Below are 23,045 nucleotides of genomic sequence, written 5' to 3'. Positions count from 1 at the left end.
GAAAGAAAAAGAGAGTAATCAACATGTAAAGAGACTTCATAAACTATTAGAGACAGTAAAGAAAAGAATTAAGCTTCAGAAGAGGTAGAGAATAAGGAGATGCTTTATAAGCTGAAATATTTTTCTGTTAAAGCTATGAAGATGGACAATAGTGTTCTGGAAAAAACTCCTTTAATTCATGACAGAGTATATTGGGAGGAATAGAGTGTTCAAAGTGTGGATTTTGAGCAAAAGGTAGAGTAACTGTGATACAGTGAGGTGCTGGAACAGAGGGGGGGAGAAGTAATAGTTGAAGATTTGGGGCCGTTGTAAATGCAAAGAGAAAACTTCTGTTTCCAGAGAAGCACACAAAGACAGATGAAGAGAACTTTTGCCTTTGAATAACTCATCCTTAAAAAATGACATCCCTAGACTCACTGACCTCAGAATGATGTGAAATGGGAGGATTGAACTGATGACAGGATTTCCGGGCAGCTGGCGTCAGAAAAATAGAAAGCTATAACAGAAATAGCTTTCTTGTGAGAAACTCCATAGATTAGCAGATGAATACTTCTGTTTCTCTACAAAGGCTGTTGAAAAGACTGTCGCAGGAATTGGGACTGTTTTAAACACCAAATTTCCAAAGTTTTTTGTCTCTATGTTGTCATGTGAACAAGGAAATGGTTGGGTAGTGGGGGATAAAGGAGTTTTCTGGAAGTTTATTCTGGTGTTCTTATTCTTGTAGTTTTGTTAATAAACTTTCTTTATTCCTTTTAAGTTTTAAGCCTGTTTTGCTCTTGTTCTAATCCATATCTCACAGCAAGAAATAAGTAAGTTTTCTAGTAATTTTTTAGTTACTGCTTTAAAACCACAAAATAGGTATAAAGATAAAAGAACTGCGTATTTCGGGGCCATTTTGTGCATCAGAGAGGAAGTGTGCCACAAGGCCTTGTTTGTATCATCAGAAGAAAGAAATGTACCAGATGGCAAAGATTAACCTTGTGTAGCCAGCCTGAAGAGACCTGTTAAGTTTTGTGATGACCTTCTAATAAACACAAGAAACAAGATTCTAATGAGCTTGGGAATTTTCTTCGAATCATAAGAACTGAGATAAGCAGGGCTCCCACGAGGGAGGATCCCAAAAGAATTCAGTCCAAAGGAGGCTGAAAAATCCAAGAATAAAAAGAAAAATACAGAAGAGATGCAACAGAAACAGAGAAATAGAAAAAGGACTTTTTAGAGAAAAGTTACAATTGCAGCACCTGGAGAATAACATGGACATGGTTCTGGGTGTGTATGAACTTCAGACAAACCACACGTGTTTGGGATTTCTACCTTTCTACTGAAATACACTTAGTAATAGAGAAGTGGATAAGATCAAGCATAGCTGGTATAGCACTGTACCAGCCACTAAGAAGAAAATTAACTCCATCTTAGCTGAAACCAGAACACCAAACTACCAGGTACATTTTTAAAGGAAAGAAACAAAGCACGGATATCCCCAGCTGAATGAGCATAGTGGAATGCAGTCAGAAGGAAAAGATAAAGAGATACAAAGTCTTTGCTTCCACACTGTGGCAAGGTGTGGTATCCTGTTATGGATTTTGCCATTGCAATTCTATGCCACACAAGAATAATGTTAAGGAAGATTAGAAAGAAGTGAGTAAGAGCACTGATCCTTCTTTTAATCCTAAAATATATTCTAAATGGATACAGACCACATTAGAAAAAATAAGAAACTTCAGCCTAAACAATTTTCAGTGTCTATTAAGTTTTCACTGTAGTCCCAGCACCTTAAATTGCTGTTTCCATTTTAATTCAGGCTTTTGACTGAGCTGGTGAAACTCTATTCACTTCAAAAGGAACTCTTACCTTGTCTCTAGCCTCATTGAGAAGGTCTTCTAACTCTGAGAAGCTGAAACTGGCCACAGTGATGAAATCACTCATCACGGGAACAAACCTGTCCCCTGATTCTTGCATACGTCTCTTCTGGTAATCCAGTTCCTGAAAAAGAAGTAAGAGCTAGAGACAGGCAAGTGTCAAAGATTCCTCAGTGATGAGGAAGTCCATCTGTTTCACTCACTGCAGAGGATACTCTGCTCCCACATTCATCCAGAGTTCTAACTTAGAAATCACTTTCTCACTAAGAAGTTTTTAGATGAGAGAGGGGAGGTCAAGGTGGGATGAAAGAAGGTCCTGGTTACAGTTTAACTTATCTTCAAACAACAACCACTCCCAAGAAAGCCATCAACATGCAAAGTTTCCAAAGCAACTTTATAATTTGAGCATCAACTACATGAAGTGCTGCAATTTTTTTTCCTATACAAAATGACAAATGATAAAGAGCTCTGTGTAGCAAGGGACTTTAGGATTTTTAAAAAAGAGTTTTGCTCCATCATCTCTTCCCATGGTCAATCAAAATGTTGTATACTTGGGAAAATGTGCTCTAGATCTCCTCTTTATTTCTCTGAAAAGCACCAGGTGAACAGCAAAAAAGACATCAAAATTGGTTCTCCCACTGAAGAACAAGTAGACAGATGCCAGGTACAACATTTGTTAGCATCCTGCTAAGCATTAGCTTGGATGTGTGTTAAGTGAAAAGTGACCGTGTTATAAACTGGGGCTATTGTTTTTTCTTTTACCATGATGGTAAAAGAAAAAACAATACATAAGATCATAGAAAACAAAGATCTATTTGTCTGCTACCTACAACAAGAAAAAAAATTGATTTCAAGATTCTTTCTTTCTGGCTCAAGTATTTTAGTTTTAAGCCAAGATTACCCATAGCTATCTCTTACCTTACTTTAATCATCATGCTTGAAACATGGAGAGAGCTACAGAGCTCCTCAAAATGACTAATTTATAGTGAGACTGATGTCTCTTGTGCCTGCACTTGGCTTGTGTACTGTTGACAGTCTCATGAGGACAATGAAATTGTAATCTGGACCTCATATTTATTCTCAGATGAATAATCAGTGGGAATGATAAAGCCTGACTTTCCCTATAGGGAGAGCAGCATGAAGCAGCAAGTCAAGTTACAATGTGACCTTATGTTCCCTTTGGAAAAAAAAAAAATTTTGTGCTGGCTGCAACTCTAGCTCTATGCATGTTGGGTACTCTCTGTTACTGGTTGTCAAAACAGTAGTTCACAGAGCCAAATGGGTAGGATTTTAAGCACCTGTGGGTAGGTTTATAAGCATCCATGCTGAGAAACATCTTGGAATTTGCTCCACACAGTGCTGCTGAATGCCAAAAATTACTCTGGCGGTCAACAATCTAAAATCTGACATGATATATCTTTTGCTCTGGTGTGGATTGGAAAGAGAATGTAACCACCCCAAAGAAAGACCACAAAGAGGAAAAGGGGCAGGAAAAGCCATAAGGAGGTGGCCAGAGAAAGCCCACAATGAAGAAATGCTACTTCCCCTGTTTTGTATTACATCCTCTTCTCCAGTGGTTTTCCTAACACATCACAAGGAACACTCATGGGAACACTGCTCAGTATATAATTTTGCAGTGAATTTTGTTTGTTACAATCCCTTTGAAATGAACTTTACAAATACAAGAAATGTCACTTCACATGCTTCTAAGAATTATGCATATTTTTTTCAGCCACTCTTTTCCCTTATTTTGAAGCTTATTATAGGTTATAGTTGCTCTACTCTCTCCTTCCCCCTTTCTCTGGCAAGTGAGTATAACAATTCTGTCATCTTACTGTTGAAAGCTATGGCATTTGGGACTGTTACTGGGGAGCAGTATTTTTCAAATAAAATTAAAATTAGATGGTCTGCGATTTCAAATTCAGTTCTTCCCTGCAGAATAATTGGCTCAAAGTGCAAAGAAAACTTTAAACCCACACAAGTAATCACTATGACTATGTAATCAGTCAGAGAGCAACACCACAGAATAACAAATTGTTCTGTATCTTCTAGAAATGGTCTCTACTAATCATAGTAGCACAACAGAGGCTGGAACTGGTCCTGGTGGGCTGGGCTGCTGGTTTGCTAGAGGATGAAATGATTCAGCCATGGTAGTAATTTCTCAATTGGTGGCTATGATCTCCTTGCTGTGTGAGAGAAGACCTCTGCTGACAAAATTCCCTTCCATTACTTATCTGTCCTGGAAGCATCCTACACAAAGGCAACAACCGTATGAATGTCTTGAAAATGAATGTATCTTATTTTTACAAAGAAGTGAGCTGCAAATCCAGGAAGCCAAATGGTCCATAATACCTTTAAGAACATCTGACTGTGAAACTATTTTTAGCTTTCTATTCTTAAGGGGCCTTGAAGAAACACCAGTTACTGAAGCCAAGGTTGTAGTGAGAACACACTGGAATAGAATCAAGAATCACACCTTCCCCTCCTCCCCCTTCCACCTGACAGTGATCTTCTATTCTTGCTATAGTGCTGCTTTTTACATGCCAGAAAACCATGAACTGAGCAAGCAGACTAGGAGGTGCTGGCAGCCTCAGAAGAAAAACACCATGGCAGGAAGGAGACTGAGGCAAGAAGATGGTGACTGTATGGGAAGGAGAGGCTGCCCATGGAACCCATGTATGGAAAAGAGAAGAAAAATCAGCTGTCAAGGCAAAAAGACAAATAATCTGAAAGACTATAAATACAATTAAAATGAAAAAAAGCAAAACAGAATTAGCTACTCACATTTCAAAAAGGGGAATTGTCTATCCCAGCCAAAAACTGAGCTTCTCTCCATGTCATGAACTCCATGTCAGCCTTCCCTTTACAGTGCTTTTAATTCCCAAACACTGTACTCCATGTATGGAGCAGTACTCATTGCTGTGTTCTCCCATACTCCAACAATCCAGAAATAAGGTTGGAAAAGTTTGGGGTTTTTTATTCATAGGAGGATCACTGGTTAATTACATGATAAAATGCTGGCAACAGCCAGACAGCTTGAGGGCTGCTAACAGGACAAAGATACCTTCCTCTACCCCAGAGGCAAAAGCAAATTTAGGTTATGTGGAAGAAAAATGAACTTATCACTGTCTTGTCTCAAGGTGAATGGGAAGGACTGGAGGGTTCTGTGTTAGTACCCTATACATAGGTAATCTTTGCACAGAAATCACCCAATGCAATTTCCAACAACTGGTTTTCAGTAGTAGCTGGAAAAATCCCACCCTTGTTGCTTTGCTTGCCAGCTCAGATGTTTCATCTTCAGCTAGTTTCTATCCTTCCCTTTGCCTTTCCAAGGAGTGCTTAGGATAGAGGTTAGGGTTGCATATAACAGAGCACTACCTGCTTACTACTACTCCAAGAGCCATGTGAAACACTTGCTCAGCAGCCATCCATCCCTCAATAAGAAAGAGCATGAGTCTTATTTCTTCTTTCAGTCCATGCCATTGTCAAACTGTCCTTTTACCTTCCAGGTTGATACCAAACAAGCTTTTCATTAGCCTTAACTCTAAGCTAAGATAATCAGCAGGAGCTCCACATGAGAAGCTTTTATTTGTTTTTTTCTTGGTTAATGCATTCTGGAATGGAATGGAATGAAAAAAGAAAGCCTACTTTATGTTATCATAAAATATATCATGCCCCTCATTCTGAGAGAGATATTGTAAGTGGGGCACTTTGGAAACCTTCACATACTTACAGTTTCAACAGCTTTCAATCCAGTCTTTATGTTGTTGACTTCCTTCTCCAGCTCAACCAGGCTGCACAGGAGACAGACACAGAGCAGATAAAACAAAAAGAGCAGTGTTACACAGAGGTACAGGAACTGTGCAGCAGAACAGACCACTGGCCCATCATGTCTGGTATCTGGCCTCCGGCACCAGCCATGCCAGATGACTCTAAACGAGTGGAAGGGGATCTGTTGATGCTCCGTACTACTTTTTGTATGATATATAAGATGAGGCAGACCCTGCTTGCCTGTGGTCACACTGAAGACTGGGATTTTTCTGGGAAGGGGAGGTTGCCCTCAGAACATCTGCCCTGCTAGCTGAGCCTGACCCTTCAACCAGGAGTGTATGCCATACAGCCAGCTTGCAGTGATCAGCTGACACATAAGCAAGAAGCACAGCTTTAGCACACACATCACTGGAGTCTCAGATTATTTCTACATATGATTCTTATACCACATAACTACTAAATCCCATTAGCAGTACATTTACATGTGATTTTTTTTTCTTCCTCTCAGTCCAAATATTGTTTTTTCCATCTGCACTTTTACCATATGGTAGTCTGGGCCAACTTACACTGTAACTGAGCATAGAAATGTACTGTTAATGTTCATACATGTTTCCCTAGACACAAATGTTACACTGAATTTCTGCTCATCATATATAAATGTGAGTTTCTTTTTTTCCTAGGGCTTGTGAGCAAAATAAGTCTTTCATTTCCAGATGACTAGTGAGCACCTATTGGTGAGTCAGCAGGCATCCCCTCCAAATAATTGGGGAGTAGTATCTTAAATCTCAAAAATACCATTAATGCTTTAATAAATGCCTTTTAAGTGTGAAAATACATTCATTTTTCACTTGTCTTTTGTTAGTTGGACTAGTTCCTTACATGAAGAATCATGTCTGGGTAAATAATATGCATAATATGTTTTGAGCAGTGCTTTGGAAAGAGAAAAAAAAAGTTAATATTTTGGGGTATGGCTTCTGTACTCATTTTTCACACTTCCAGAAATGGACCATTGACTTTTTTACAGAAAGTATGATGCTTTCCATATTTCTGTGCAAGACTGTTTTATGCAAAAGTTTGAACAATCTTCCTGAAAAAGATTTACTGTAGCCTCTGTGCCTAATTGACCCTGCAATTACCCAGAAAAAATATCACACTTTGATGAACAACCATAGAATATAGTAGGTGAATTACAAAAAACAGCCAGTCTAGTTAAAATGTCTGATTCAGAAATAAAGTAAATACAGGCATATCTGAAAGCTATCGATTCAGTTATCTACAACAAAGGCATTATTACATCTGTAAGGCTGGCCATGGGTTTAGAAGACAGAAATTAAAATTAATTATATAACTAAGTTAACAAAAATCGCTGGGAACTCCAGCTCTGAGAAATAATAGCACTGGACTTACTTGACTTTTGCTGCTTCTGGAAGATGCTGCAACTCAGATTGGATATCTAGGATATCTGGATAATTCTTTTCAAAGACCATAATTAAGTAATGCAAGAGTGTAATGTTTCTAAAGAAAACAAAATAACAAAGAAATGAGAAGGAAGATTGTAATGAGAAGGAAAGGACAGTGAAAGGATTGTGACAAATCAGTGAAAAATATCTGGATAGGAAATATGCTTGTTTGAACAAAATAAACAATACATCAGCAGTTAGGAGCTGCGCTACTGAAAGAAAAGTACGAAGGACTGAAATGGATTAGTCCTTTATGAACCATCCTTCCTAAAACCTCAAGCAATATACTGTATCCTAATTTATTCTGGAAATACCAGCATGCTTCCATCCATCTGTGTAGATGGTGTAATAGAAAAGAAAATTGCATAACACAGCATAATATTTTTCAGCAGATACTTCAGAGAATAAATAACTAATAGTACTAAAGGGACATTAAGTTTTAAGGGAAAAGCAAGCTGTCCTCAGAGGCAAAGTGGGAAAAAAACCGCTGAGAACTAAGAAGAGAAAAAAGGTTCCTGAAGGTTGGAAAAGCTATAAAGAAAACTACCATAGTAATGAAACAGTTGAGCTTATGTGTAGTTGTCAGGCTCACTAACACAAAACCAATGGCAGCCCAAGTAGGAGCAGATAGAATTGAGATGTATGAGGGATGCAGAAGGTTTAAGGAAATTTGTAAAGTAAACAAGGAATTCTGCTTGTAAAGAGAACAGACAGCCATAACAGGGAAGATAGCAGATGGCCACTGCTTCACACAGACTGGAGCCTGGGAGCTGGGAACTGGTAAGAGAACCGAATCTGCACAGGACAATTTAATATATGGAAAAATCAAGCTGATTTTTAAGGCAAAATGTATCAACCTGATACATTAAGGCAAAAAAGAGTTTAACATTAGCTATACAAGGGTTAGCCTTAGGATACAGAAAAAAAATTTTGGTAGTCATAACAGTATTGTGTTAGTTCAAACTTTATTAGGTAGGAATTAATTTCTTATGATATTTTACTGCCATCGTTCATTCTGTCACAGCCTGAAGTAATTTAACCACAATATGGTCTCAGCAGGTCTTAAAATTCAAGGAAGGTGCTAGTTAGTAAGAACCTGCATAAGAGATCTCCAAGGAAAATCTTACTTCTGCTGGAGTCCAAAAGTCATATTCTATGCCCAATCTCAGCTGGATTAATTTCCAGAATCAGTATAGGGATTGGGGCAAAACATAGAGTGACTATAAAGACCTACAGTCTGTATCAATGAACAGTAAGCTCCACATTCCCAAACTAGCTGATTTCCTTATCTGCTCAACCATGATACAACCAGGATCCATTTCTCTGAGTTATGCCTTGTGGTTTCATTAGTGATGTACATAGAGAAAAAGTTTGTGACAGTCCTGCATCAAAAACATGTGCCATGTTTCACGTGAGACATAAAATTGTGCTCAGATTTTTTTGTGTGTGTTTTCTTTTTTTTGGAAAACCACAGCCATAAAACTTTGGTAGAAAGAGCAAATTCCACAGAAATCCTGCTTGTCTCCAAACTTATTTAAATTTTTGTGAAATACATTTTGTCATCTATGCATAAGGTTGCAGAAACACAATTCAACATCAGATGTACATTATCCAGAGAAACAGCAGAATTTGGTTGCTGTGTTAATAGCTGGTCGTAACTGCTGCAGAATATTTAAGAATTGAAATCACTATTTAAATGCCAAGTAAGATATTATTTTCAATTGTCTACAGAGCAAAAACCAAACAAAAACCCATTTGCACTGTTATGCTAAGAGATGCAGTAGCACAGTAACCAACGTATTTTTGACCTTTTACCCTACCTGTCTATGCTGGATTTGGTGTCAACAATTTTGTTCAGGCTGGAGACTTTGAAGCCATAAGCGCTTCCCCTCTGGCCCTTGTTCATATAATTCCCAAAGGCAAGAACTACCTCCAAGAGCTGCCTCAAACACTTGCTTCGGATGAGTTCTTTGGATGCCAGAAGAATGGCTTGAAGAGAGAGAAAAAAGACAAGCAAGTTATTGCACAGTGGCTGCTTTTAAAACATGCTTGGGCCCATAATTTGAAATACCCTGAATACCATTTGCACAACAAATACTGCAACAGCGTCTGTCCTTCTTGCACCCACACAACCCGAGAATGAGGACAACTGGAAGGAAAATGCACTACATCGAACTTGTAGGAAGCTCCTCTGAACATGGGACCAAGGCTGTTCTCCTGTTACTTCATACTCGAAAAACACAGCCAGTGAGAACAGAGGGAAGGCTTGAGCTCTTCTGAAAATGCAGAGTAGAATGCACTCACTTCTTCTCTGCAATAACCATGCATGTGGGACAGAAGCCATATGCCTCCCCTGCTTCTAGGTTATACATTCCCAGAGTATCAGTGTCCTGAAGTATCTATTCTAAGTGCCCTTTGAAGAGGGATGGTGAAAGGACTTGAGGGTGAGAAGAAGGGTGACCTGCACAGAAAGGCCATGAAAGTATTGGCAGCTCAGCACAGCCTGTCATAGTTTTCAGGTCATATTTACAATGTAACAATCATGAAAGTGACTTTATTAAGTCAATGGGTGAAAGAAGAATGTCAGACAGAACTAATTTCTTAGGGTATGACATGCCTTGGGCTCACTGGCTCTACAAATACACTTGCATGTAACAGCATCTCCTTTGAAGACAAGCCTCTCTTGACCTTTCCTGCCCCTCTACCCAACTCCTAGCAAATGCTTTATTATCCATACCTTCCACTTTTGGTTTTGCTTCTGCCAGCCTCTCTGGAAACTTCTTCTTAAAGAATAATGCTTGTAGCCGCTGCTGATAGTGGTCAATCCTGCATGAAGGGCAGAGGAAAGCCAACACTGAACTGGAACTCTTTAAGCCCAGGGCCAGTATACTCGCCATATAATCTAATGGTTGGATGTTCAGTCCCATGAAGCCAAGGCATGGGATTATGGACATAGTTCAAACAAATAATGCTGCATAATCAACCTGGATATGAAAATGGGGGACCTCAAGTCATGTTTTGCTCTCAACTGAAAAGAAGCTGGAAGAATTCCCACTACATTCAAAATGTAAGAGTCATGGGAGATGCCAGCTACACCTCAATTAGCAGAACAAGATGTTAATCCTCATCAGGGGTGTAGCAAAGCTGGAACAAGAAAGAGGGTCAGAGGATGAGGAGATGAGATAGCTTAACAGAAAAATATTAAATTCTGACCCCTGGCTACACTACATCTGATACTTGGATCTCCATTGCTTTTGGTGAACAAATTTAGGCAAGGAGGCAGATTTCTGCTTGCCATCAGGGCACAGATGTACAGAGAGTGCTTCTTGTCAATAAAGTTTGTGTCATGAACAGAAATATTTGCAACATTCATGGGCTTCTGGCAAACACAGGGTATAATGCTGGCCCACAATCTTGTACATTCTGCCCCAGTGCCACATGATCAATTTTCAATAACAATTACAACTGCTTCCGAGAAGTCCTGCATGCACTCTCCCATAATGTATCAAACAGACCTGCTCATTTCAAAGAGGAAACGATCTGCCCGGGCCATGCGCTCAATTTCGTGTTTGTGCTCCTCCAACAGGTCAGTATCGCTTTTTTCAGGAATGAACTTCAGTAGCTAGAGTGAGAGACACAGACCAAACATCGAGATGTGAGATCCAAGGAAAATGAGAGAGGGACGGAGGAGCACAAAAAAACCCTGGTGGAGAGAAAGCCCTCAGATTTCCCTGCTACCACTGGGAAGCATCACATTGACTCAGCTGTGTGACCATAATTTCAAAAAAGTGCAGCTGTGTCTACAAAACAGACCTCTTCTAAACCTTTGCTTGCTGTTCTGTCTTTATCCTTCACTGACCCCACTAAGATTAATTTTTAATTCTATAGGGAATTTCCCATTTCAAAATCCTAAAGGCCAAGTGCTACTGCAACTTACTAAAGGGGAAGTACAGAGAGAACTCGATTCCCACAGCACTATTTGGAGTTTAGATTGGTGGAAACAAGGGCAGGATGTGTCCCAAACAATGAAGTACCCATTGTGCCCGTTGTAGAGTATACGCAAAGCCTCATCTGTCTCTCTTGGATAAGCCCTACATTGATGAAACAATAAAACAATAACCAAGCAACTGGATATGTGTCTGTCACTGGTTGCTATTCATATGCTGACCTTAAAAGCTCATACTCTTTATAGATTTTTGACATATCTGGTGGTAGCTGTGCATTAGTATGGTTATAAATACTGCACACAGCCTCAGCTCACACTCACAAAAATGGCTCACAAGGCATATCAAGCACTCTGCCTTTTGCCACTTGTTCATACTTTATTGCACTGCAAATACGTGATATTCAATGGTGTGGAGCATCGGAAGCCTGCAGTGACCTCTGGAGCAGCTGTGGTCATTCAGATAACGTGACAAGTAAATTTCCACAATGGAAAAGCTTTTTGCGCAGGATTAAACACTGTGACAGCACAGAAAGAAGGAATCACATTTATTAGACAGTTCATAATTATAATGTTTTTCCCACTCCTAAGGAACTTTATCACATGTCGCTTTGGTGAAAGCATCATCTGTCACATTTTATAAATTGAAATTGGGCAATGGTGGTGTAGTTGTGGGGATTTTTTTCCTCACAAGCTGTACAGTCAACTAGGTGCTGGGGATGGAAACCCCTGGCTCCCCTTCTAATATTTCTGAGAGATCCCTTCTAGTCCTGGCTCTAACCATTGACCTACATGGTCTGGTTCCTGGCATGTTCCGACAAAAAAAGCAGGTAAAGAAGGGAGATGAAGAAAAAGAAAAGAGAAAAGGTAAACAACAGCAACAAAATATAATCATCAGGAAAAAGTAGAAATGAGAAAAATTATGGAAGAGAGGACATAAAAAGAAACCTCATACCACCTGTAATCAGGCAAATTTTGCACCGAGAAACAGTTACATGATAGAGGTATACCCGATAACGTTGGGAAAAATACCTTTCTCATGTTCTCATATGCAGCTCCACTAACATGACAGGGCCAAGTTCTGATCTGCAGAAACACCAGCAGTGCAAGTACATATATCCACTTGAGAAAAGGCAGTGAAGGACCTGAAAATGTTTTATCTGACTTTAATCTTTCTCACCTGCTCAAGCATATCTTTTGCTAGGTCTTCTTGTTCATCCATCTTCAAGATTGCTTGTCTGATTTCTTCATTAGACAGCTTCAACCTTTCAAAAGTATCAACATTGTACCATTAGTCCAAAGTTTAAGTGACTGATGATTCAGAATGTAGGAAGCCTGAAATGCTGCACTAAACAGGCATGAAACAACCACAGCAAGCTCTACTGTGAAGTTACTATTCTAGAATATTCAGTAAGAACAAATCAGTTCTAAAGACAGGGGTTTTATGGATAATATATTTTCATCCTCTTCAGCTAACCAAACAAATGTCAAAAATCAGATGGTGATTAATAACGATCAAGTCCTCATAGATCAAAAGTTCTTCTAAGTTCCCCCATACTGGACACCTCCCTCATTACGTTCTTTTGCTATAATAAAACTTTTCACATCCATGTGACTTCTGACTCTGAGCTCATGTAACACCTTGACCTGTGAATATTAAAACATCTCCCATAGTAACAAATAATGTGACTGAGAACTCTTTTACTGAGAAAGGGTTTTCTTGCAAGAAAACTGCTTGTGCTAGGTAAGTTCACTCTGTCAGCAATGACAGATGACAAAGCAACAAAGAGCATCTGCTGTCTGTCATCTGCCATGTTACATATCCAATGTGAAACAAGCTCTGAAAACAGGAGCTTTTTAATGTTATCTGAGGTACTAAGATTACACTCTCCTTAGCACCTACTCCTGTCAATCTGTGTACAATGAGTAGGAGTCATCAGCTACAATTGAACACAGAATCAATAAAGAAGTGTCAAGGTCTCCACTTGAAATCCATGGCAGATTAGGAGGAGTCAAAATTTGTGATTACCAAGATGTTGCTTGATGGATATCTGAAATTAACTTGGTGGTTCTCAGAGAAGATGTCAACAAAGAAATGCACCAACCCCAACACATGATACTTAAGTCATTTCAGGAGACTAAGGAATATTGAAGTGAACCATAAAGGAAAAGCTACCCTACAAGAAAATCTCAGTTTTGGGACTGAAACAGTAGAGTGTAAAAATAAATATTTGAAGAGTGAAGTCTACAGTTTCCATGGACCTTCTACTAACAATATAATTAATTAACTGTAGAAACAGAAAATGCAAATATAAATAAGACACAGACTGATACATGAGGCAAAATGTTTTAGTCTTCAGTGCTAGGAAGTTCCATGTTGAAATTTTACATTGCCATTGGCATGTGGATAGAATAATGTTTTTGGAACCAGGTAAAAGCAAAAGAAAATATTTACTTTTACAGATAGGAAATATTAATAAATCTAAAAAACTTTAAATATTTTAATATTGCCCAATTTAATCAACAGCTGGAAATTAAAATATGAATCAACAGACATTTGAAATCCTTTAAATATTACATCTCTGAACCAATTGCTCTTATTGTGTTCCAAGTTGGTCATCATATCATCTTTCCACAAGGAGGGAAAACTGATACCAGCTAAGCAAGATAAAGTACTGAATTTCCAGAAAAACTTCATAATTGGGCCATGTTCATGTGAAAAACGACATTCACTGTTCTGGTAAGTTTTAAAAGGCATAATAAAAAAGACAATAGGAGACAAAGACAAAGCAAAGGGTTAAAATGTCTGGGTGCTTGGCACTCTGCCAAGAGCACACCTGGTGTTTTGGAAACACCCTTTATATACCATTTCTATTGCATCAACTTGATGCATATTCATAAACTTTATGCATATTCAAACTTTCTATTAACTATTTTACATTTCCAAGGAACTTTTTAGCATGGCCACTACTTGGATCCATCTTTTTAGAGCATGCACATTTCTTGGCTTGTTGTTTTAATTCTCTTCTTATCATCTTTTAATTTGGGCTTTGGTCCTTCTTTCCACAGGTGGTGAGTGTTGATAGCAGCCAGGTCCCCATCATCTGTTCAGTGGAGGTTATCCTAACCAGCAGGCCATTCAAACATACTATATTATTACCACTTATGCCTAAATTTTTACTAATTGCAGTAGAGAAGAAAACTACATTCACACAGCAAAGCCATTCTAACATTATACATATAACATTCATCTTAATACTTGCGAAAAGCCAATATTATAATGTGTATTTATAACACTCACATGACATATAAGGATTAATAGTTTTATAATTAAAAGGTTGGAAACTTTTTACTTCAAGTCATTAGTTTGGATCAAAAAACCAAACTTCAGTACATGATGTTCTGCATAAAGGTCTACAGCCTCAGTCAGAAAATGTAAGGGTTACTTTTGGCTTAAATAGTGAATTGTAAAGTCCATGGCTATGTGACCCTGAACCAATCAAACACTGTGACCAGAGAATGGCTGAAACTGATGGTTGTGGGGCTGGTCCCTAGGAGACACATACACATATGCCCAAACAATTTGGTGCCTAAAGTTTTTAAAGTGCTACATTTTGTTGATTATTTTTCCTTTAGAGCCTACCTTTGAATTTTCCAGAATCTGCAGTCTGCAGATTAGACTTGTAACACAGGCACACACTCTGTGAGGGGGAATGAAATAAAGCAACGCATCAACACCAGGGTGAGGAGTTTTGTTGCTACTTTCACAGAGTTTAAAAAGAATGAGGGTGCATTTCATGTGTTTTTCATGCAAATTACTCGAGCAATTACTCACTGACCACCCATCACACAGTGGAAGTACCTCTATGTGTGTTGGGCATGCAGCAAACAATAAACAGGTTTGACATATATCCACTGCAATGGCATTGCATATATTACCACTGATCATGCTATTCTGTCCAGAAGCCCAAGGATTCCAAGCTCCTCTTTTGCTGTTATTCATCAGCACTAAATACACTTGAAAACATCTTCTGTTCAAAAATAATTGAGAGCCCCAAGGACAGAGAGTTATACAAACACTTTGATTTCTTGGATGATTCTGTGCCCTGCCAGCCATCAGCAGAAAAACATCTGGTTTGAATAGTTTAGCCCACAGTAGAGGAAAGCAGAATGGATGCCAGTCCCCTGCTGAGAAGCAATTTAACTTGGTCACTTACAGACTGCAACAGGGTCATGGTGCCTGCAGGTGTGCATCCTACATTATTACCAATCTAATTACTAGTATGGAAGGATTTACAGAAAAATAATCTAACTCTTCCAAAATGGGCTTGTTCTTCTGGGACAGGATGCCTTTCAAAAGCAACAACACAAAACAAAACACAGATCTTCCCACTTAAAAACTGCCTGAATAACTGGCCAAAGAATTGTTAATCAAGAGATTCTTTGTCTATTTTCAAAACTCATACCCAGCCATGCAGCAGATCTTAAAGATGGCCAGCAGTAATGTGAAACAGATGTGCTGCTTTTAAACAGAAATGGGTGAACTGATTAAAGAAGAACCTAAAGCACATGTGTTAAATCTTTCAATTTAAAACTGAAAAGAGGTATCCCTCAGAGCCTAAAACTCATATGAGAGAGACATCAAAATTAAAGTGGAACTATGGCCCAAAAATTTACACTACAGAAATGACATTTTGGTATCTACTGGAAATTTGCAATGACTTCCTTACAAGCTTTTCAGATCCAGACATTCTTCCTCTAGCTGCTGGAGATAACTCAATTTGGAACAGCATACAATTCAAGCTGTACTCCCTATGATTTACACTTCTTGAAATCACGTATCCTGGGATCACAACACAGGAAGTAAATATGACCAGAAGAAAATACAGTGCCCCTTTCCTCAGCTGCAGCACATTCATTTACAGCACAGATACTGCCTGTTTTTGTTCAACAGGAGCCTGACACTGGTCAGATGAGGAAGGAAAAAGATCTTTACCAAGAATACTCCCTCCTTCTTCCTTCACTTGCACATCTGGAGCCAGCATATGGAAGTCCATCTGCTTGAGTAATCTTCAAGCAATGTTAAAGCTCAAAAGTACCAAATAACTTCTGATATGCTACTTAGCATGCATCCCTCTCTCCCCTCTGGCATCATAAATAATTTCTATTGACTCTGCACAATAATATATCACTAATCTCCCCAGGACACCTCGACTGATTTAACACCAGCTTCACTCGCAGACATCAAATGGTTTATTGTTTCATCCGCTCGGAGAACGCCAACAGCCTGACTTGGAACATGCCTGGGAGACATGTTGCAGTTTTACATCAACTTCCCTTACAGACATCCAGTGCTCACTTGTTTTTTCCTCCTTAAATATACCCATTGATTTAACTCAACAGTAACCTCCCCCCTCCATTTCTCCCTCCCATGAATCAAAGCAAAATGCTTGTCACTCATTAACCATCTCCCCCTCCAAGGAAAAAGTGAGTTATTTCATGGGCTTGTTCCTTGGATTTTTCTTAGCTTTTGAGAAGGAAGATACTTTCCCAGTAACAGAGAAATTGAATGTTGTTGCAGATATGTTAAGCTCGCATACCACAGGGATCAAGGACGCACTGTTTCTTTTACCTTGGAGAAGAGGACTGATTATCATGTATCAAGGACGTTTTATACCTCCTTGTGGTAGGTTGGCATTTAGGAAAAAGAGTTGGAAAACATCCACGGATGTGAGGGCTCTGAGAGAGGCTGCTGGGAGTTTCTTCTCTGTCTGAGACCTGGCCAATAGCTGGCCAGTTCTGAGAACTGACAGTTTTTTGACTATTGAAAAGTAAGATAACCTTTGTGAATACCACCTTTTAACCTTAAGACCGAGAGCTTCTGTGGTTTTGTTTGTTGGTTTTTTGTTTGTTGGTTTTTTGTTTTTATTTTTTGTTTGTTTGTTTCTGGCTTTGAAAGGTAACCGAACTCTGGCTAGCCCCCATTCCCCCCTCCCCCTGCCCAGGCCCATGTGGCTCGGCGGAGGCTGGGCTCAGCCTCCCACGACTCCCGGGCACAGGATGGAGCCTACAGGATTTCCCCCGGCTCCAGGCCAGGGCCAGGCTCTGCTGCGGCCCTCCCGGGAAGCCTTCCGGGTCCTATTCCAGCCGGGTGGTTGAAGCCTTTCCCAGGGGGGCCTGACGCTAGGCTGGGCTGGGCCATGGCTGCTGACATCTTGCTGATATGCCCGCCCCATGGCCTGCACAGACGGCTCCAAGCCGAAAAGCAGCCAAAAACCATCCACTGCCTTCCTGCACTGCTGAGCTGAAATCCGACACCATGAATATTTGCCACGGTTTGAGCCAGATTTTAACCCTTTAACTACCCAGCTAAAACCTGCAGATTTAATTCCTTTCCAGAGAGCAGAAAGCAAGAATGATCAACACGTAAAGAGGCAATATAAACCATCAAAGCCAGTAAAAGAAGGAGTCTAGCCTCAGATGGAAAGAAAATGAGGAGATGCTTTAATAAGCTGAAATACTGTTTTGGTAAAGCCATAGAGATGGACAGTAATGTTCTAAAAAACTCCTATAATTCATGAAAGAGTACTTTGGGGGGGGGGAGGGAATGAAGTATTTCAAAGTGTAGATGTGAGCAAAGGTATCCATTGATGAAGCTGAGTAGATGGTAGAGTAGTTGTGATCCCATTAAATGCTGGAACGGAGAGAGAGAAGTGAGAGTTGATGAAGACCCTTGGCCCCCAGGGAGAAAAAAGAGAAAACCTCTGTTCCCAGAGATGATCACAGAGACAGCTGAAGAGAACCTTTGCCTTTGAATAACTCATCCTTAAAATAATACCCCTTGAGTTCACAGCCCATGAACACACCTCAGGGTGGTGTGAAATGGGAGGAGGGCATGATGGCAGAGTTTTTTTCCAGGTGGCTGCCATCATGGGAATGAAAAGCCATGAGAAAACTGTTTTCTTGTGGAGAACTCTCCATGGAATGACAAGAGATAACTCCTTTCTCTCCAAAGACTGATGAAAAGACTAATGTATAGTTGGGACTGTTTTAACCACCAAGTTCTGTCTCTGTGTTGTCAGTTGGACAAGGGAAAGGTTGGGTGGTGGGGAGGAAGGGTTTCTAGAGGTTTTATTCTAGTTTCTTATTATTGTAGTTTTGTTAATAAATTTTCTTTTTTCCTTTTAAGTTTTGAGCCTGTTTTGCCCTTCTCCTAATTCATACCTCACAGCAAGAAATGAGTAAGTTTTCTAGTGATTCTTAACTAGTGCTTTAAAACCACCACATTGCTATTGAACTACAGTGCTCTCAACAGATGGCAGTAGTAGTAGCTGTTACAGTGACAGGCACTGATTGATACTTAGCTATGTCCTAAGGCAAATTTGTACAGCTCACCCAAGTCTTAGCTTTTATTGACTGCAGAATTCTCCATCTCCACAAGTCATTTCACACAGGCTACTAGTTAATTCATTCCTGAACTTTGTGACTAAGACAGAAGTGTTCTCTAGCTCCTGAGTTCTCCTAAGGCTCTGTACAACTTCCAAGCTGCAGGCTTTTCAATATCTACGTTTTGGGAATACTGATTATTGTCACTACCCCATAAAGGCCTCCTCTCAGAAGCAGCATTCAGGAGCCAGGCTGGTCTAACTTCACATTCAGCCAGAAGACAGAAAGATGCAGCCACTCTTTCTACATCCTCTTACCTCAGTTGCCCAAGCATCTCAGTTGTGAAGATAACAGTGGTTTAACCTTTGTGTGACAACAGCTGGGACATTTTACCAGGTACATCTTACACTATTATATCAACATGTTGGGAAAAAAGGTTCCACGGGTGCCTTTTCAGAATGTCACTGTGAAAGTATTCTGGCAAGTACAGAAAGAAACAGGCTTTTCTTTCCTGGTTTCTTCTTCAGCAAAAGTTCATAAGTAACCAAGCAACTTTGCATTCAAATACTCTCAATTACCTTCCAAGAAGGATCTGGGATGACTATTTTTCTGATCCAAGAGGAGCAAAGCAAGACCAAATATGGGAATCCCAAAATCTATGAGATATTGATGAGGCAGTGGTTCATCTTTTATCACAACCCTACCTTTGGGTTCCTAGTTGTGATCTCAGACAGGATTGTACTAACTTGTTTAGTTTGCCTTGGAGTATCATACTCAGCATAACAGGCAAAGCCATTTATTATGGACCTTTATTTAAACCCAAAAAATCTCTCCAGGAACCCAGTAGGCACTGGTTATTGCCCAGTGTTTTTCAATACAGCACACTGAGGAACAGGAATGCTGAGTCCAATCAGCCGTTTCTGTATCAAGATATGATCTCCCCAGACTATCATACAGCTTCAAGTTTACCTTAAAACAAGGGTGGAAGCACTGAATTGTCACATGGCAGAAAGGCACACAGGGACTGGGGCAGTGCAAAGCTGGTACACAGAGACTGACACTGGCTGAATAGCTTGTCCCCTTAATGTCTCAACTGAAAGAGTTTAAAAGCACTGAGGAGGTACAGTGATGTGAAAAAAATACTTTACCTCTTTCATATTCTCATTGGAAATTCTGCCCAAGCCTTTTTTTCTTCTTCGTTACTGATGTTTAAAGTAACAAAGACACAAACATTTAGTAAACCTGTCCCCTAGTACCTGTCTACTGTCACATTCACATTTAAAACTATAATTGTATAGTCAGATTCTGCCTTCTGCTAATACTGGTTTTGAGACATTTTGCTAGCACTCCTACTGTTTCCAGCCTCTTGAGAAGGTAACTGCTGACTCACTGAGCCACAGAAATAACAAACACATTACATTATTCAGAAGAACACTAACATAATTATTTTGCTGGAATTCATTCAAAAGAATGTGCACAAAGAAGTTCCATTAAGTATACATTCAGCCCTCTTCCAAGCAAGATGTCTCAAAGAATTGAATCTCTCCAGAGCATTTCACAGAGTAAGACAGTAAACAATACATATCTTGGGATGTTCTGCAAGAACATTTAAAGAAATGGCGCAGAGAAGCAAAAATATTATCCATTATTTAAGTAACAGAGGCAGGGAAAGCCATAGTGGTGAGAGAGGTCAGAGAAATTTCCAGCTGCCAGGTGAAAGCAGGAAACTTGGGGATCTGGGGTGACTCTTCCAGACCACACAAGTCTGACAATAAAACTCCAGTCTGGTCAAAACTGAAGACATCAGGAAATTCATAAGAGAGAGCAGATTTCCAGTGTGACAAAAATAATTGTATGTTTGAAACACCACTAAGAAAGCTAAATTTGAAGCTGGTGGGTGCATGAACTCATTACAAACAGATGGTTCCATGCCCTGGTTGAACTATAGTCTACTGGAGGTAATGTGAGATAAACTCATCTCATGCTTTTTTAAGCCTTTGAAGATGGCCTATGGAACAGAGCTTTGTTTTAGATCAACCAGACTCTGTTAAACAATTTAATCCTTTCTCTGCATGAAAACAGAAAGATGCTACTATTGAATAGTTGAAATAAATATCTTTTTATGGAAATAGAGATGAGATTGGGGAGGAAGGTTTATGAATTTGTTAGATGTCAGCAAAAAACAACTAGCAATTCAATTTTCATCTCCTTCCAGCCTACCATGTGGCAGACTCTCTGCAAAAGAAAGCAAGAGACATCTACTTCTCATTCTTGCTAGGTTTTGGCTTGTTGGACCATATGAAATATGAGCTCTACCTGACTCCTTCAAACACAGTGTTAGTAAAAAAAAGACACTTGAGCAGGGGAGGGAAAGAAAACTCAACCCATGCAGCTATTTTACTTTAAAGGACATGACGGTTGAGTGTAAAGGGGAATAAACTATAGGGATATATACACAGTAAGAGTCAATTGGAAGCAGCTGCTGGCAGATACTGTGGCAACCTGAAATCTAGAGCTGCAGCTCCAGGTTGCACAAACTCCTTTTATTTGTCACAAGTTTTAAATCCCTTCTCATTGCATATGTGTGCACACCCCCATGCACGTGTGTGAGGTGTGCTGCAGGAGCAGCAAGTGCATGGCAACAAGCAGGGAAAATTTGGCTGGAAGTGTATCTCCTTCCTCAGGGAGGAAGATGTGGGGTAATGAAAAAACCTGCAAAGGGGTTATAAAACCCTTTCAGCTTTCAGTCTGTAGACATTCCTCCCAACTCCTGCCTTTAATATTAGAACCATATAACGACATACTGCAAAAACAGAGGCAAGAATGTAAAGATGCTATTTTAGCTCCCAAAGGTTTTTAGCTTTTCTGGTTGCATTTAAAAGGGAAGTCTGGGGAGGAATACCAATCCCGGGCCAACCTGTACAATATTTCTGATATTCTGGGTGTAACACTATCTGTTACAAACATTAAATTGTCTAAGCCAGTGGGATAGCCCTGGCAGGTGGTGTTTTCAATACCACAGCAGCAAAATTAATAGAGCACTATGCAAACTTGCAGGCTCCACAGGGACACCTCGGTCTTCAAAGCTCTATCCTCCATGTAAGACCTGCTAACAGTAATGTAAAGAGTAAAATGTGACCTCCTGATCAGTATACAAAGATATTTATAGTTTGAATGTTGTCACCATAAGGTGCCTTCTTTGTTACATACCTCATGTTGTGTCATGTTTGGTAAATACCAATGTTGTTGTGATAGCCTTGGTAATGGCCACCTTGCCTTGTATATTGCCTCTGCTGCAACTGATGACATCACCCAGTATGTAGATGAGCTGAACTCCCATGGAGGTTAGCAGCCAGGGGAAGTGGAATTAACATCTAAACCCCTAGAATCAGGGAGCCGTGGCACAAACCTGACTCCAGACTACGCTGAGGAGTAAGGGAGAACACTGAGCAACTGACTGATGTTCTGGACCTTGTCACCATAACTAAACAACACTTGCTATGCATGAATACCCCAGGTTTTCAATGAGCCAGTGTTTCCCCAGGGACTCTCCTGAGGACAGAAGCCCCAGCTCTGCCATGCGGCAGAGTTGATCATCTCCTCCTCTGTGTTGACCACTGGGAGCAGTAGTGGTGTGTGCAGCCTCTTGAGCCCCCTCACCTAGAGCTGACCTCAATAAAAGGCATTAAAAAGCAGCTGGTCTCCTTGCCCAATCTTTTCAGTAAGAGCTGGATATTTCCTAGTGAAGAAGCTGGCAGTCACAAAGCACAGCTTTTCACCTCTGGTTTGAGTCCAGACTCGCAGTTCAAGGTGCGCTAACTTCATGGCACACTTGGAGTGGACACATGCCATGTATCTTGAAGTGCAAGGTTCATGCTTCAATGATGTTGCTGCTGGAGGCAGCAAAAAGAAAGGCAAAACACAGAAACCATCCCTTCTCTCTTCCTGTATGTTGGGGGTTGGATGTCCTTCCTTTTGTTCCATCTCATCTATAGAATTTTTGCCCATTAGTTTCAGGGAAACCTGATTGCTGGTACTTGTTGGGCGCTTAAGAAACACAGAGAGTTTTGGCTGGGCCCAAGGGCGAAGGGGGGCAGGGGATGGGGGAGGGCAGGGGCAGCTGGGGCGTGGCTGGTTTCTTAGGTTGGAGAGCAGGACACACTCTTGGAGTTGTTGTGGCTAGGAGAAGGGAATTTGCCATAACCCAGATGGAGCTGTTGTTCCTTCTTCTCCTTCTTTCTTCTTCGTTTGTGGGCCTCGCACCCCCTTGTCCTGCCGGGACATGCCAGTGCCAGCCACCGCTGCGGAGCTGCTCATATACGTCATCCACCAGCCTGGGATCTCTGCTCATCCCTGCTGTTCCAGCTGAGTGTTCCTCAGAGCCCTGCAGGAGCACTGGGACTGACTGCCCGAGGGGGTTTGTGAAGCAAAGCCTCTCCTCCATCCCTTTCCCGTCTCAGCCGAGGAGGCTGTCATGGGGTCCCTGGTTCTGTTCTGTTGTTAATGCTGTAGTTATTGTTGTTTGTTTGCCTTGTACATACTAGTAAAGAACTGTTATTCCTATGCCCAGATCTCTGCCTGAGAGCCCCTTGATTTCAAAATTATAGTAATTCAGAGGGAGGGGCG

At 40.3% G+C, this 23,045-nt stretch overlaps 1 protein-coding gene across 3 annotated transcripts in view; it reads right to left on the bottom strand.

Moving 5' to 3' along the window:
- The window catches only part of DAAM2 (dishevelled associated activator of morphogenesis 2), a 216,431-nt gene that overhangs the window by 15,976 nt on the left and 177,410 nt on the right, over window positions 1–23,045 (bottom strand). For all 3 annotated transcript variants that reach the window (XM_015620851.3, XM_015620853.3, XM_015620854.1), the window contains 7 exons: window positions 12,214–12,298; window positions 10,606–10,712; window positions 9,828–9,916; window positions 8,911–9,079; window positions 7,038–7,145; window positions 5,593–5,653; window positions 1,852–1,983 (listed from right to left, as the gene is read on the bottom strand). In XM_015620851.3, the coding sequence (XP_015476337.1) occupies window positions 1,852–1,983; window positions 5,593–5,653; window positions 7,038–7,145; window positions 8,911–9,079; window positions 9,828–9,916; window positions 10,606–10,712; window positions 12,214–12,298 (751 nt within the window). The remainder of the gene's footprint in view (window positions 1–1,851; window positions 1,984–5,592; window positions 5,654–7,037; window positions 7,146–8,910; window positions 9,080–9,827; window positions 9,917–10,605; window positions 10,713–12,213; window positions 12,299–23,045) is intronic.

This window comes from Parus major, chromosome 3, assembly GCF_001522545.3.
Source record: "Parus major isolate Abel chromosome 3, Parus_major1.1, whole genome shotgun sequence".
In the NCBI taxonomy this organism is placed as follows: Eukaryota; Metazoa; Chordata; class Aves; order Passeriformes; family Paridae; genus Parus; species Parus major.
This window is presented reverse-complemented; position numbering and strand designations above follow the sequence as displayed.